Consider the following 14,166-nt stretch of genomic DNA (forward strand, 5'->3'; position numbering starts at 1 on the left):
GTCAGCACTGGAGTCACTTTAACTGAGTTAGGGAGAGAAACTGAGGGAGGAGATAATCTCTGGAATATAGTCAGTACCAGTGTGCAAAGGTATATTTGCTTTGTAAGAATGAATCGTCTCTATTTTTGGGTGTCCTATGTGTGCATGCTGCTGTTATAAATAAAATTAATACTTTTTTTTTAAATTTTAGAATGAGGTACCTCAAAATTGTGCATAACTTGACTAAAAAAAGTTGAGAAACACTGGGTTAGGTAGTCTGATGGCTAGAGGTGGAGGTGCAAACTCCTGATATTTTTAGGGGATACTACAGAGTATTTTTTTTTAAGCCATGTACCAATTGGATCGGATTGGATTGAATTGGATTGAATCACATTGCCTGTGTGATGGACAGGGTAGCCGCCAGAAATCTTGTGGCCCCTTACACAGATTTAGGCCTGGGCCTCGCTGGCCTGACCACCAACATTCCCCAGGGCCTGCCCACTGGCCATCCTACCAAATCCGCCCACTAGCTATCCCACCTTTAGTGCACCTACTTTTATTTTAACTTACAACTTAATATATGAAAATGAAAAGTATATTCCAAGTCATCAGTGCTTTTAAGATTTAACAATAAGGAATTATATTTTAGCCCAAAAATTTGAAGCCTGCCACCACAACAAGGTAGACTCTTTTGGGCAGGACGCTACACTAACACTAACTGCACTACCTACAAGTGGAGTGCACATACAGGAAGTAGCCAGAGGTGGCAGTAATGAGCTGATGTGAGCTCAATGACACAGAGCACCTGTATAGGAAGCCAGCACAGCCATGCGGCATCCCTGAAGCCACATGAAAAGAATGCGCCAGGGGCAGGTGCTCCTCCAGCTCCTGCCTTCTCCCAGCCCTGCCAGGGGGCGGCTGGACCCCTACATGTGTATGGGCTGTCCCTCCCGATGGTGGCCCTGGTGATAGAACATATTTAGGCCACCCGTTTCTGAACCCACATTAGCTTGAGCAGTTGGTTGTTAGATATATTGCCAGGCTTCAGCAAAAAATTGTGCTTTCAGTACATAGTAACTGTGTAACTAAGGGCTTGTGTATGCAGGATTTTGGTTATGTCAGGATTGCACCTCCCCTCATTCAAGTTAATGGGAATAAAAAAGCAGCTTAGAGCAGCTCAGAAGAAGGTCAAATGCAGGCAAGAAGGCAGCCAACTGCAGGAAGGATCTCAGAAGTGTCTCGAACCGATCTTGAAAGCACTCGGCATTCACCCATTGACAAAAGCCTTAAAATGCTTCCTTGAGTTTAAGTAAGAAAGAGTTAAAATTAGGTTTTAGTGCTGATTGTGTCTCTTCTAGGGTGATACAAGTAGAGACACGTTTTGGTGACCATTAGAGTTGCAATGCGAACAGTAGGTTAGTAATTTGAAGCGATTGCAAACCAGCTTTTTCAGAAGGTCAACAATACTAGCATCTATATTCCTTTCCTTCCTAGACAATGTCTTCTGTTATGACAAAAAACCTAAAGTAAGTAGTAATGGATAATAACAACAATTCTGATTTCAGCTTTATTTGATTATAGTAACTAGAATAATGAAGGAGGGTTTAGTTGGTTGCTATGAGGGTCTGCACTTTGCATATTGCTGTTTGCATTATTTAAGAAATCCCTGCTTGTATCAGCTTGTTTTATTAATGCATACAATGAGCTATAGGACCACGTCTCATTTAAACTGTATTTTCTATATTTTCAGAATGGCTTTACACCACTGTATATGGCAGCACAGGAGAATCACTTGGAGGTTGTAAAGTTTTTGCTGGACAATGGGGCGGGTCAGAGTCTCGCTACAGAGGTAAGCGTTCCTATTGGAGAAAGGCATAAACATCTGACGGACATTCCATGAATATATGATTGTGCAGGATTGCATGCAGTCAACACATAATAACTATATACAAATAGTTTTTGCTTTGTTGCTATTAACAGCTTCTGATAAAGTGAGGAGTATGGAAACTAGTGACACTGGCTCACTATTGCTGTATGTTGTCAAAATCACCTCCCAACAATGATAACTTGAAGTATTAACATTATTTATTATATTGGGTGAAAGAGGATTACAGCACTAAGATGATCACAGGGACAGAATAGCCAGTTGTTTGCTAATAAGTCAGAGTTATTACATAGCAAAATGATACAAGTTCATTGAACACAAATTTTAGCGGACCCGAATTTAAAAAGTAAAGATTTTCTATCCTGTAAGTAACATCTAAAATATTTAATTGTGTGTAAGCAATATCCCAAAAAAATTACCTTTTTGTCTTGCGTTTATTTTCAAAAATAGCAAATATCATTGACTATGCCTAAGCACGCCTGTGCTTTAAGCCTAATATGACAATATCTGCATTTTTATATAAGACAGTGTGCTTTTGACTGTTGGTCTCATGAAAGCGGAACTTCATCCAAAAAAGGAACTTCCGCTTGTTTATACCCCCCCCCCCTTCTGCCACATTTGGCACTTTTTTGGGGGGGAGCGGTTAACAGATTTTGACAGGTGCCCGCTCCCACTTCTGGTCAGATCGACACGGCGATCCGGGCAGAAGTTTGGCCCCCTCTCCTTCCCCCCCACAGCCTTCTGGAACACATTACAGGTCCTGGAAGACTGTGGGACTATTCACAAAGTTCAGCATGGATCACGCTTGTGCAGTGGGAAACCGGCTGTGAAGCAGCAAGGCTTTACTGTAATTTTCCCTTAGTCAAGATGCCGGTGCCTGGACCCAAAGCTGTTTGAATAATCGGCTCAGGTTAGGACAATGAGGGATCCCTGGACCAGGTATGTGTCTTTATATTAAAGGTCAGCAGCTACAGTATTTGTAGCTAACTCTTATTTTTTTTTGGGGGGGGGGGGGGGAACTGGAGCTCCTCTTTAAAATCCTGTTCTGCATCATTCATTCTGTGGGTCTGTGCTTTCTAAATCTCCACCACTGCGTACATTTTTTTCCCAGAGCTTAGTGAATGTGGTGAAATTTCACTTTACAAACAATACCCCATTACTTGCAAGGAACGTAATCTGTGATTTTGCTTGCACATGATTAAATGATGAAAGTCAATAGAGCTTCACCTCATTTAACAAGCTCTGGGAAAATGTTCCTTGCAAATTGCAACTACTCTTGAAAAAAGTGAACAGTCAATTTGCCTTTAGTAAAAATATCAACAGCTAGCCTTCAGGTGTTACTAGTGACTAATCATTTGTCCCCTGCTTGTCTTTTGCAAGCACAGTTTCCACATGTCCTCTTCAATGTACCAAAACCAGCACTTATAAATGGTTAAGTTCTGGTAGGGTGTCTTTTAGCCCCTGTACACACGGTCGGAGATTTCGACAACCAAATCCGTCGGATTTTGTCCGTCGGATCTTGTCCGAAACTGTTGCATACACACGGTCAGACTAAGTTGTCGAAAAATCCGATCATTCAGAACGTGATGACGTAATTTCGTTATGATGGGACTATGTTCAGGCCAGTAGCCAATAGCTTTGATGTAGGAATTTGATCTGAGCATGCGTGGCACTTGGTCCGATCAAAATTCTCTACACATGATCGGAGTATGTCCGATCGAACCAGTTGGTCGGAAAATATTTCCAACAAGTTGGAAAATTGGGTCCGACGGATATTCCGACGGAATCAGTCCGATGCATACCACACACAGTCGGATTATCCGACAACACGGTCCGATAGGACACATTCCGACGGATTCTTCGACCGTGTGTACAAGGGCTTACGGTTTTAAGAGGTTTTAAATCCAGGGCTCTGTTTTTTGTTCTATCCACAGGATGGCTTTACTCCGCTGGCAGTCGCTTTACAGCAGGGCCATGACCAAGTGGTATCTCTACTTCTGGAAAATGACACAAAAGGGAAGGTTCGCCTTCCGGCACTCCACATCGCTGCCAGGAAGGATGACACAAAAGCTGCTGCACTTCTCCTTCAAAATGACCACAATGCCGATGTGGAATCCAAGGTTTGTGAGTGGGACATGGATGGAAAGCACTATATTCTGCACGCTGTAATAAAATCAAATGTCTTTTAGTAAAGCATATAAATAAAGCGTTGCAAACCTTCCTTCAGTTCTAAATGTCATTACCCTTGCTTCAACCCCAATGTACAGTTTTTAGCCTTTTTTTATAAGCACATTTTTTTCTTTTTGGCATTAAAGTTTCTGTTATCAACCTTTTAAGCTGAGCATGCGCCAGTATAACCAGCTCATATGAATGTATGCACTGCTATGATGCAATTATTTTCTAATAGAAAACACATATACAGCACAAGGTAGTTTCACCTAAGAGTTATACTGAATTATATATATAAAAAACAAATCTAGAGTAGTGTATCAATTTCATCCCTTTTCTCTTCTCCTATTATATTTTTGTGCACACATATGTGCATCCTTGTAGGAAATTAAAGAACAAATCTTTATAAATATAGGATTTGGGGGTCCAAATACATGTTCCTACAACCCCTTTTAGCTTTTTCTGTTATGTTAATGTTATATAAAGGTTCAAGACCTATCAACAATTTTACCTAAATTGTAACTCAAATGCAAATAGTCATTTATCTAACTGTTCTAAATACCACTCATTGATGCTGATTTTCTAAAGTCTTTGAAAGTGTTCTAATTGTAAAATTGTGTATGAAGATTCACCTCATTTATCCAATAATTTACTTGTGTCATCTGCACATGATTGGATAATTGAAGTGAATATTTACACAATTGCTTGAATATTTGCAAATATTTTAGTAAATCGGCCTCTTTGTGTGGTATATATACAGTAAATGCTTTTCATGTGCCCATCATGTTTAATGCTGAATTATAGTAGAAGGGGTTCAGGACTCAATCTAGAGATCCCCGCTGTTAATCAGACTGGAAATCCTTTTCTTTCTTCTTTTTTATTGCCAAACTTAAATTTCACCTGAAGTGTCACCACATAGAAAAATGGTCATTATGGTCTGGCCATTTCAATGTAAAAGCTTGTTGTGTATGCTGTTGTATTTCAATGGTATTGCTTAGTATATCAATTACAGTAAATGCCGATACACTTGAGAAAAGGATCCTTAGACTAAGAAAGGAAAGACATGAGTTACTGCAGGAAGTCAGAGGAAATCTCTCAAAAGTGAAGTAAATCCAAAGCAGTTGTCACCAGAGCATGTTTTTCCATCAGATGATTACTCTTTTATTCCTGTTCTGGTGACTGTAAAATTGAGAATTTTCCATCACTTTTAATCCAGTTGACTATGGCAGCAAAATAAATAGAGATTGGCTCTCCCTAGCAGGAACATGGACAGCAAAACAACCCTTCCCCACGCTATCCAGACTAAAATAAAAAGTCAGTTTAAAAACTCTTTGAGCATCGCTGAAAATACCATCCAGATAGGACAGTACAGTGCAACAAATCACATTGTCATGTTATTTTTCTCAGTCTTCCACTGTAACAAAGATGCATAAAAAGCAAGCTGGTGCATGGCTGGATTAATAAGTTTAAAGTCCCAAATACATGAACATAGGGCTAAGTCCTTGGTTTTACCAAAAAATGCTCTGATGATAACCAAATATTAATTGAAGAATTGGCTCACAGCATTGGGCACCAGCAATGTATTTTATGAGAGGCTGGCTGTCAGCCATGTTACTAAAGCTTTATACACAGTTCACTAATAAACTAACTACTGTTTTTATTATTGGCCTGAACATGCTATCATACATTACATCATACATACATTTCTTATATGTTTTCAGATGAAAAACTGCATATGCTCAGAATTATTTCTGTTGCTCTTAGAAGCTGTTAATCCATAACTCATGATGGGCCATAAATACCTAGTCAGTTTCCTGGCCACATGTACATTGTTCACAGTAATAGTTGGCCCCAGTCTATATAAATGGCGAGCTATAGATAACTGTAGACTTGAGAGCTATGGACACTGTTACCTCTGCAGATAACCACAGACCAAACAGTCTAAAGCCGGCCATAGACAGTTCAAATGCTGAACCGGCCAAGAGATCCAAAGTATGTATGAGCAGTCTGAATGTACCCAAGTTTATCAATCAATCAACTTGAGTACAAGCAGCCTGCTGGATTTTACCTGGTTGCACAATTGCAGGTTGCAGGAAAGGAAATCGCTCCATCTATGGTCGGCTTTAGGGAAGGTGCTAGTGGTGTATTAGTCATCCAAAATAGAATTTCCTGGATGATTCCTACTTTTTCCTCAAGATAAGGCTAACCCAAGGGGTATCTGCTCAGCAATCAAATTCATCCAAAGCAATTGTGCATTATTTTATTATTAGAGTCCATGCACACTGGGCTTAAAAAAGCTGCTTCTGCAGTAGCTTTGAGTTTTTTTTTTACTGCCTGCAGATGCAGCTCAATATTATTATATGTATCCAGTCACATTAAGATGTTTAGAGGCATATTTTAAACTCAATATTTAGAGGCAGGAAAAAACACCTGGATTTTTTGAGAGGAGTTTTCAGGCAGAAGAAAAATGCCCAAACGTCTGTACAAAAAGGTTTTGTATGAGTGTTTTTTTTGGCCAAGGGAACTCGCTTTTTTTTTTTGTACAGTGTGCATGAACACTTAGGCCTGGTTCGCACCTATGCATTTTTTCAGTGCATCTTCAGTTTTGCAGAAACACACAACAGTCCATTTAACATGATTTCCTATGGATGTAGTTCACATCTGCATTTTTTGGAAAGGGCCATGGATTATTTTCAGATTTTTGGTTCCATCGTCTTCAATGGATCAAAAATGTGTATTGAAAAATTCAAAATGCACCTGGAATATACAAACTGCAACCTGCATAGGTGTGAACCAGGCCTTAAGGCCTGATGCACACCTATGCATTTTTAGTGCTTTTTGCATTTTGCAGATTTGCACTACAGCCCATTTAACATGGTTTCCTATGGAACACGTTCTGTAGAGAAAATCTGCAAAATGCAAAAAGCACTAAAAATGCATAGATGTGAACCAAGCCTAACAGGGTTTGTATATGCCAACAGTTTTCACAGCACTTTACAAAATTAAGGAAGACAGTACAGTTACAATCCAATACAGGAGGGTTCAGATGGCTCTGCCCATGAAACAGGCATACTGGTACATTCCTGTGTTGGGCTCAGAAAAATCCGCCCTTCTATTTTGCTATTGGTCAGTCTCGATGTCGTGCCTTTGACATTAATAGACTGCAGTTACTGATCTGACTGCAGACTCTCCTCTTCTATTCTATGTGACTTTACTATTGCTTGAGCTTGCTTGCGTGATTGACAGGCAAGGAGGTAAACATTTATTTTAAAGATCCTACTGATGAATAAAAAACACACAGCTCCAAGTGCAGTATTAACCCTTACTAGTCTGCTAAGAATAGATTCATGAAGAGCCTGTAAAGTGCTTATTGGCATGTTAGTAAAACATTTCCTGTTCTTGTCCATCTTGTCCAGTGTTCTATTTTTCTAGTTTCATTTATTTATTCATTGTTTCCAAAGAGATTTTTATTTGCTAATAATTTATGGACTTAATTGGGGTTATTTACGAAAAGGAAAATCCACTTTGCACTACAAGTGCAAAGTGCCCTTGAAATTGCACTGAAAGTGCACTTAGAAGTAAAGTCGTTGAAGATCCGAGGGGGACATGCAAGGAAAATAAAAAAACAGCATTTTAGCTTGCACATGATTGGATGATAAAATCAGCAGAGCTTCCACTCATTTCAGATCTACCCCTCAGATCTACAGCGACTACACTTCCAAGTGCAATTTCAAGTGCACGTTGCACTTGTAGTTTGCACTTGTAGTGCAAAGGGGATTTGCCTTTGGTAAATAACCCCAATGCATTGCAATGTGTGTATTTGTCTAGGTAGTATAAATTCACACTACAGCGTTTTCCAGTGATTAATACAATTTGTTTTATTTAAACTGCCTGATACAGCATGCAGAATCACCTGGTAATGCTGTGTGATAATGAACCATCAGACTCTGAAGTCCCCTTCTGTGTGTGCCTTGTGGTCATCCAATGTCCCATACAGTTATCATAATCCTTTGTCATCCATGTCATCAGTGGTGGACTAACCATTCATTCTTTTCCCCCCTCTTTGCTTCCCAATGTGTAAACGTAGATGGTGGTGAATAGGACAACAGAGGTATATATATATACACACAGTCACTTGCTCCTACCTTAGCACTGCTGCTGCATTCTCTTTCTCTTTTCTTGTGTTGCCTCCTATGTAGTTATTGTTTTGCTTTAGAACTCAAGGTAGCATGTGCAATAAGAGGCAATCCTGTACATGGGCTGTCTGCGGCTGAGCACTGTAAAAGAGCAGCAAAATTGACAGCATGTCACATAATGTCTGCAATGATCTTGTAAATGTTTGTTCAGCATTTGTTCAGAGCGGCAGACAGTCCTGACACACTCCTTCCTAGAGTGGTTCCTCTTAGGCTTCTCTGCATGACACTTGCACTCACCTGGTGTCAGCAAACTGGTGACCAGAACCTGGATCCTGCAGACCTTCAGTGATGAAGACTTTATTAGCTAGCATGGCTAAAATTTCTGCTCTTTACCGATTGCCTTTAGTTCAGCTGTTTGAGAAATGGATTGAAGACTCACTGCATGAATTTTGCAAAGTTATTGATTCAATAAAAGTCCACAATTTAGCTATAGTTCACTTAACCATAGATCAGATGAAATTAACTGGGTTTGCATCAGAACTAATTCATAATATTTTTTTATCTACTATAGAAGATAATAAGCTCCTCTCATACAGTACATGAGCTAATTTCTAGTGCTTCCGTAGAAAAATAGATGCTTTATTGCAAACAGGCTCAGTCCACACAAAAGTAATGTTAAAGCGGAGTTCCAATTAAAAAACAATAATAATAAAAGTCAGCAGCTACAAATACTGCAGCTGCTGGCTTTTAATAATTGGACACTTACCTCTCCCAGGGTCCAGCGATGCGAGGGGAACGAAGCCACACTCTTCTCCCCCTCCTCCCTGCGGCGCTGGCATTGTCACTGTAGGCGCCTGGCTGTGGCTTCACAGCTGGGCATGCACTGCGTGTGTGCAAGCCGCGCTGCACGCTGTGACTGGCCGGCAATCATCTGGGACCTGTGACGTGTCCCAGATGATTGCCGAGAGGGAGGGGGAGATGTGATCTTCCTTCTGGTGCTGCAGGTGTGCCAGGAGGAAGTGGGAACTGGAACCCTCTAAAAAGAGGGTTCCCCCCCATGCCAAATGTGGCATGTCAGGGGGTACCTCCCTTAAAGCCGAAGTTAAATTTTTGGGTTGAACTCCACTTTAAAGTGTTACTAAACCCACAACAGTACAATCAGTCTGTATATGCAGTAAAACATGCAGTTTGTTATACTCCCTTGGAACCTAAGGGGTTAATTATGCACATTGTGTAAAAAGGCTGTTTGATTCTTCCCTAATTCCACTGTCCCTAATCCATCTGCCGATAGAACAGAGCCTTGGGGGCAGTCTGCACATGCTCAGTTTGGTGCGTATTGCTAACGTTTAGATTTTTTTTCTTGGGAGGATGCATGTGATCAGCACAGGGCCAATTAGTACTGCCCAGACAGAGGGTCAGGGATCCTGCAGCCTCATAGGATAGTCAAAGTAGAATGAAAACTCCTGCTGATGAGAACGGTATTTAGCAGTTTATATTTACTAAAATTATTGCATTTCCATGTTCTGCGTAATGTGGGAGACCAGATATAGTGAATGCAGGCTCTTGGGCTTAGTAACACTTTAAAGGTGTTGAATAATGTTGAATAAATGACTGTATACTAATTTCTGTATGTGTGAGTGAGGGGGGCAGGTTTGTTTTGCCGCACCCCGCATCAGCCGTCACTGCATTTCACAGGTAGAGTCCATGAGAGGACTCAGTATCCAGTCATTTATTCAAAAGTCCTACTTCCTGATTATCTGGGAGGAGAATCAGGAAGACAATAGCAAATATTAATTTGTTATTGTCACACAACTGGGTTGGCTCAGGGTGCAGTGTTTTGCGCCCGAGTCCACCCTTTTTTGAAGCCAGTTAGAGCCTCAGGCTCTAATCATGTGCATAAGAACAAAAAAACACAATTGAAATCCATGCGTCCGGTGCCCTGCATGTAGATCAGGGACTGGGCGCATGGATTAGGGGGGCGGCAGAGACTGGTGAAATGTCTCTTCTGGTTCTACTCCTCCTAGCATAGTGTTCCACTTCTCATGGAAACTTTTCTGCTGCTGTTCGAAATCCAGCATTACAGCTAAAGCTGGACATACATGGGTCAGTCTTTTTAAATAAAAATAAAAAAAACGACTGCATTCACACATTCAATGTGGTTGGGGGAATCCTCCCTGCTACATCATTGTTTTCTGGCAGCAGGGAGACTCCTCCGCCTTTGGAATACACTAATCAGCGCCTGCAGCCTATTGCCTTCTGTCACAGCAGACAGGTATGGAGGAGCATGTAACCTCATCCCATCTGACAGTGCTTAGGTCTATCAGCCAATTGCTAGGCCTGGGCATTGTCACATGACAGGGGGAGTGATAGCACTGCTCCTCCTAGCCTCTAACACCAGCTGACACCGAAAATTTAGAGCTGGCTGCAACAGAGGAAGAAGGAGCAGAGGGGTGTTTACATAAAATTATTGGTGGGGTGGGGTGGGCCCTTAGCAAAGACACTGTTAGGTGGGGGGCCTTGGCAAAGACCCCATCGGGTGAGTGACCTTGAATAGGCAAGCTAACAGTGCCTCTTTAAAGGAAACCTGTACCATAGGTCTACGGGTGATATTGTGCAACTCATTGGAAAATGTCTGTGTGATTGCACTGATCCTTCAGTTAAAAACAAAGGAAATGTTTAAGTGTGTGCTTTTCAGCTTAGTCACAAGGGACATTGCAGTAGGTTCATGGACAGGCAAGCATGTCATCGCCTGCCTTTCTAACTGAAAAATGTCTCTCTGATTATGTGCAACTTTCATTCACAAGGGCATGTAAATGACATTGGGGTCCATTTTTGTTTTATGTGTCTAAAGCAGCTATTTGCTTTTGATATACAGGGGAGTACATTTTTTTAGAAATGGAATTCCCCACACCCTTCACCATGCTCTGTATGGCAAACATATGCATATTTAGTGCAATAAACTAAAAATATGGGTCATATAATGAAAAAAAAAATTCACAGAAGCGATAAATCATTTCCTGTCGATACTTTGAAACAAAGAAACAGATTTTAGTTTTCTTTAACATTGTCAGAATCTTAACAAAATCCTATAAAAATGATTCTATAGAGTTATACACTATATTATCAAAAGTATTGGAATGCCTGCCGTTAAATACACATTAACTTTAATGGCATCCCATTCTTAGTCCATAGGGTTCAATATTGAGTAGGCCGACAGATGTTGAGGAGAAGACCTGGCTTGCAGTCTCCATTCTAATTCATCTCAAAGATGTTCTATCGAGTTGAGATCGGGACTCTGTGCAGGCCAGTCAAGTTCCTCCACCACAAACTCACTCATCCATGTCTTTATGGATCTTGCATTATGCACTGGTGCACAGTCATGTTGCAACAGGAGGGGGCAAGCCCCAAATTGTTCCCACAAAGTTGTCCAAAATGTCTTGGTATGCTGGCACCTTAAAGGGGTTGTAAAGGTAAATGTTTTTTCACCTTAATGCATTCTATGCATTAAGGTGAAAAAACATCTGACACTGCCTGCCCCCCCCCCCCCCCCGTTTTACTTACCTCACCCCTCGAAAATCCCGCGCTCGCCCCCGTTGTCCTTTCCACCGTTCAGCCTGGCTGTTGATTGGTTGGAGTGGATGGATGGAAAGCAGTGCAGCCATTGGCTCCCGCTGCTGTCAATCACATCCACTGATGCGGAGCGCCGGGGGGAGGGGCCGTGTGATACAGCGAGCGGCTATAGCCGCCAGCTGTATCACGAGAGCGCGCCCGCAGGTGCTTCTCACCATGCGAGGGAGCTCGCATGAACGTGAGAAGCACCTGCGGAAGGAAGCCGAGACAGCCGCCGAGGGACCCCAGAAGAGCAGGTTCGGGGCCACTCTGTGCAGAACGAGCTGCACAGTGGAGGTAAGTATGACATGTTTGTTATTTAAAAAAAAAAAATATTCACTTTACAATCCCTTTAAGAATTCCCTTCACTGGGAAGGGGCCAAGCCCAACCCCTGAAAAACAATCCCTTACCATAATCCCCCCTCCACCAAATGATTTGGACCAGTGCACAAAGCAGGGTCCATAAAGACATGGATGAGCGAGTTTGGGGTGGAGGAACTTGACTGGCCTGCACAGAGTCCTGATCTCAACTCGATAGAAGAAAGAATGCATTTCCAGCATGATGGAAAATCTTGGCAATGGTAATATACCTTCGGTGCCCAGTCTCATTGCTGATATGTTTTCATCTAAAGTAAGTTTTTGTAAGCAAGGCTCAAATGTGCTAATTTTTGCATTGATTATGAAAATTGGCTTGTGTACTGTACGTTAAGAGCTTGATTTTTATTAATGCCATGAGCTTATTTAAAATGGTAGACCATAAGATGATTTGCATATGAAATGTGAGATTTTCAGTGGACCAAAGTCTTTATTGTCTATGGAATGATTGTCCAGACGAACCTTTATACCACTGATGGATCTTCTTCTTTTTTTTTTCTTTTTTTAACATGAAGACTCAAATATTAAAGCATGCTGTGGGTGTCCTGTTTAATACAACAGGCTGCATGTGATATGACTTCAGGATCTAAGCATAATTCTGCAGGGAGAAATGAAGCCACATACACAAGCAGAGAATTGGGATTCTGTAGTCAGCTAGTATAAGGCAGAGAAAAGGTTTATGGATTTTATATACAGAAGTTAAAACTGAAAAGCCATAACAAACTGCAAAATGACTTGTATGGCAAATACATACTCATTCTAGTTTTCTTTGTAAGTAAATGGCTCATTATACTTTTGGCCTTTGGTATTTTAGACCTCACTTGAAAAAGAATAGCCGGTTAACACAACTTGTCAGTAAGGGTAGATTCTGTAATACGTTCAAAGTAAAAGGGAGGGATATCAGTGACTTGTGTGAATGTGAATACTTTATTATTTTTGGAATGTGAATGCATTTTGCTTGTGAAAATGCTTATTTTAATTCCATTACCGTAATATTCATAATCATGACCTTTGTTTTTTGACCTTTCCAGAGTGGCTTTACTCCGCTACACATAGCCGCGCATTACGGGAATATTAATGTGGCCACCCTACTGCTAAGTCGGGGTGCAGCTGTGGACTTCACTGCCAGAGTAAGTCACCAGTTTACCTTACTAAATGTTTTTTTTTTTTTTAATATACTGACTGTAAGGCTGTTACCTGTACAGAAATGTGGGTATCAGGATGTTCACAGATGGGTAGATCTCACTGAAAGCAAAGGGTGATAAGATCTGCATATTACTGTTCTAACTAGTTTTTCTCCCATACTCAACGGACAGAGAGAACCAGGGCATACATCAGGAAACAATCAGTGATTGATGGCAAGGATAGTCCTGTTTTTTTTTTTTCTTGGAGAATCTTTTGAAATAATAACAAGTTTTTCTCACCTTTTCATTATGACTCCCACAGGAATGCATAGTGCCCATGCAGTACGTTATTATCCCAAGCTGGTATGTGAACTTACTTATCAAGAATGTGCAGTAACGAAAAACAACCAATCAGAGTAAAGCTGGCCATACACTAATCAAATGTTGTCTAGTTCCTGATAAACTTCACAAAATGTGTTTTTTGGGGCCCTCACATCGGACATCCTTCAAATTAAAAATTGATGGAGCCAGCTGGAAAATTCTTGGCCTAACAGTGGCTGCATCCACTCAATTGCAGCTTCTGTTCAGGTACTCTGTCTCCAGCTGTCACAATACAATAGCTACATTGGGAGATTCACCAATCTGTGCTGTTTAACATCTGGATCAGGAATCTTTTTTTTTTCATCCTGCAGAGTCTGTTTGTATGGCCAAACTTATGCCGCGTACACACGAGCGGACTGTATGGCATACTTAGTTCGTCATACAATCCGACGGACAGTCCATTGTACTTTCCACTGAACGGACTTGACCACACACGGATGCACAAACAGTCAGTCGAAAGCTTGCGTGGTGACGTGTATAGCACGTACGACGGGACTAGAAATAGGAA

At 41.1% G+C, this 14,166-nt stretch overlaps 1 protein-coding gene across 46 annotated transcripts in view; it reads left to right on the forward strand.

Moving 5' to 3' along the window:
* ANK3 (ankyrin 3) overlaps nt 1-14,166 on the forward strand; it is a 906,473-nt gene that overhangs the window by 656,257 nt on the left and 236,050 nt on the right. For 32 of the 46 annotated variants that reach the window (XM_077454076.1, XM_077454078.1, XM_077454087.1 and 29 more), the window contains 4 exons: nt 1,730-1,828; nt 3,799-3,984; nt 8,121-8,144; nt 13,185-13,283. In XM_077454076.1, the coding sequence (XP_077310202.1) occupies nt 1,730-1,828; nt 3,799-3,984; nt 8,121-8,144; nt 13,185-13,283 (408 nt within the window). The remainder of the gene's footprint in view (nt 1-1,729; nt 1,829-3,798; nt 3,985-8,120; nt 8,145-13,184; nt 13,284-14,166) is intronic. The other 14 variants (XM_077454071.1, XM_077454083.1, XM_077454088.1 and 11 more) reach the window with 1 other exon arrangement.

This window comes from Lithobates pipiens, unplaced genomic scaffold, assembly GCF_037356315.1.
Source record: "Lithobates pipiens isolate NorthernLeopardFrog02 unplaced genomic scaffold, aLitPip1_a1.2 Scaffold_25, whole genome shotgun sequence".
NCBI lineage: Eukaryota > Metazoa > Chordata > Amphibia > Anura > Ranidae > Lithobates > Lithobates pipiens.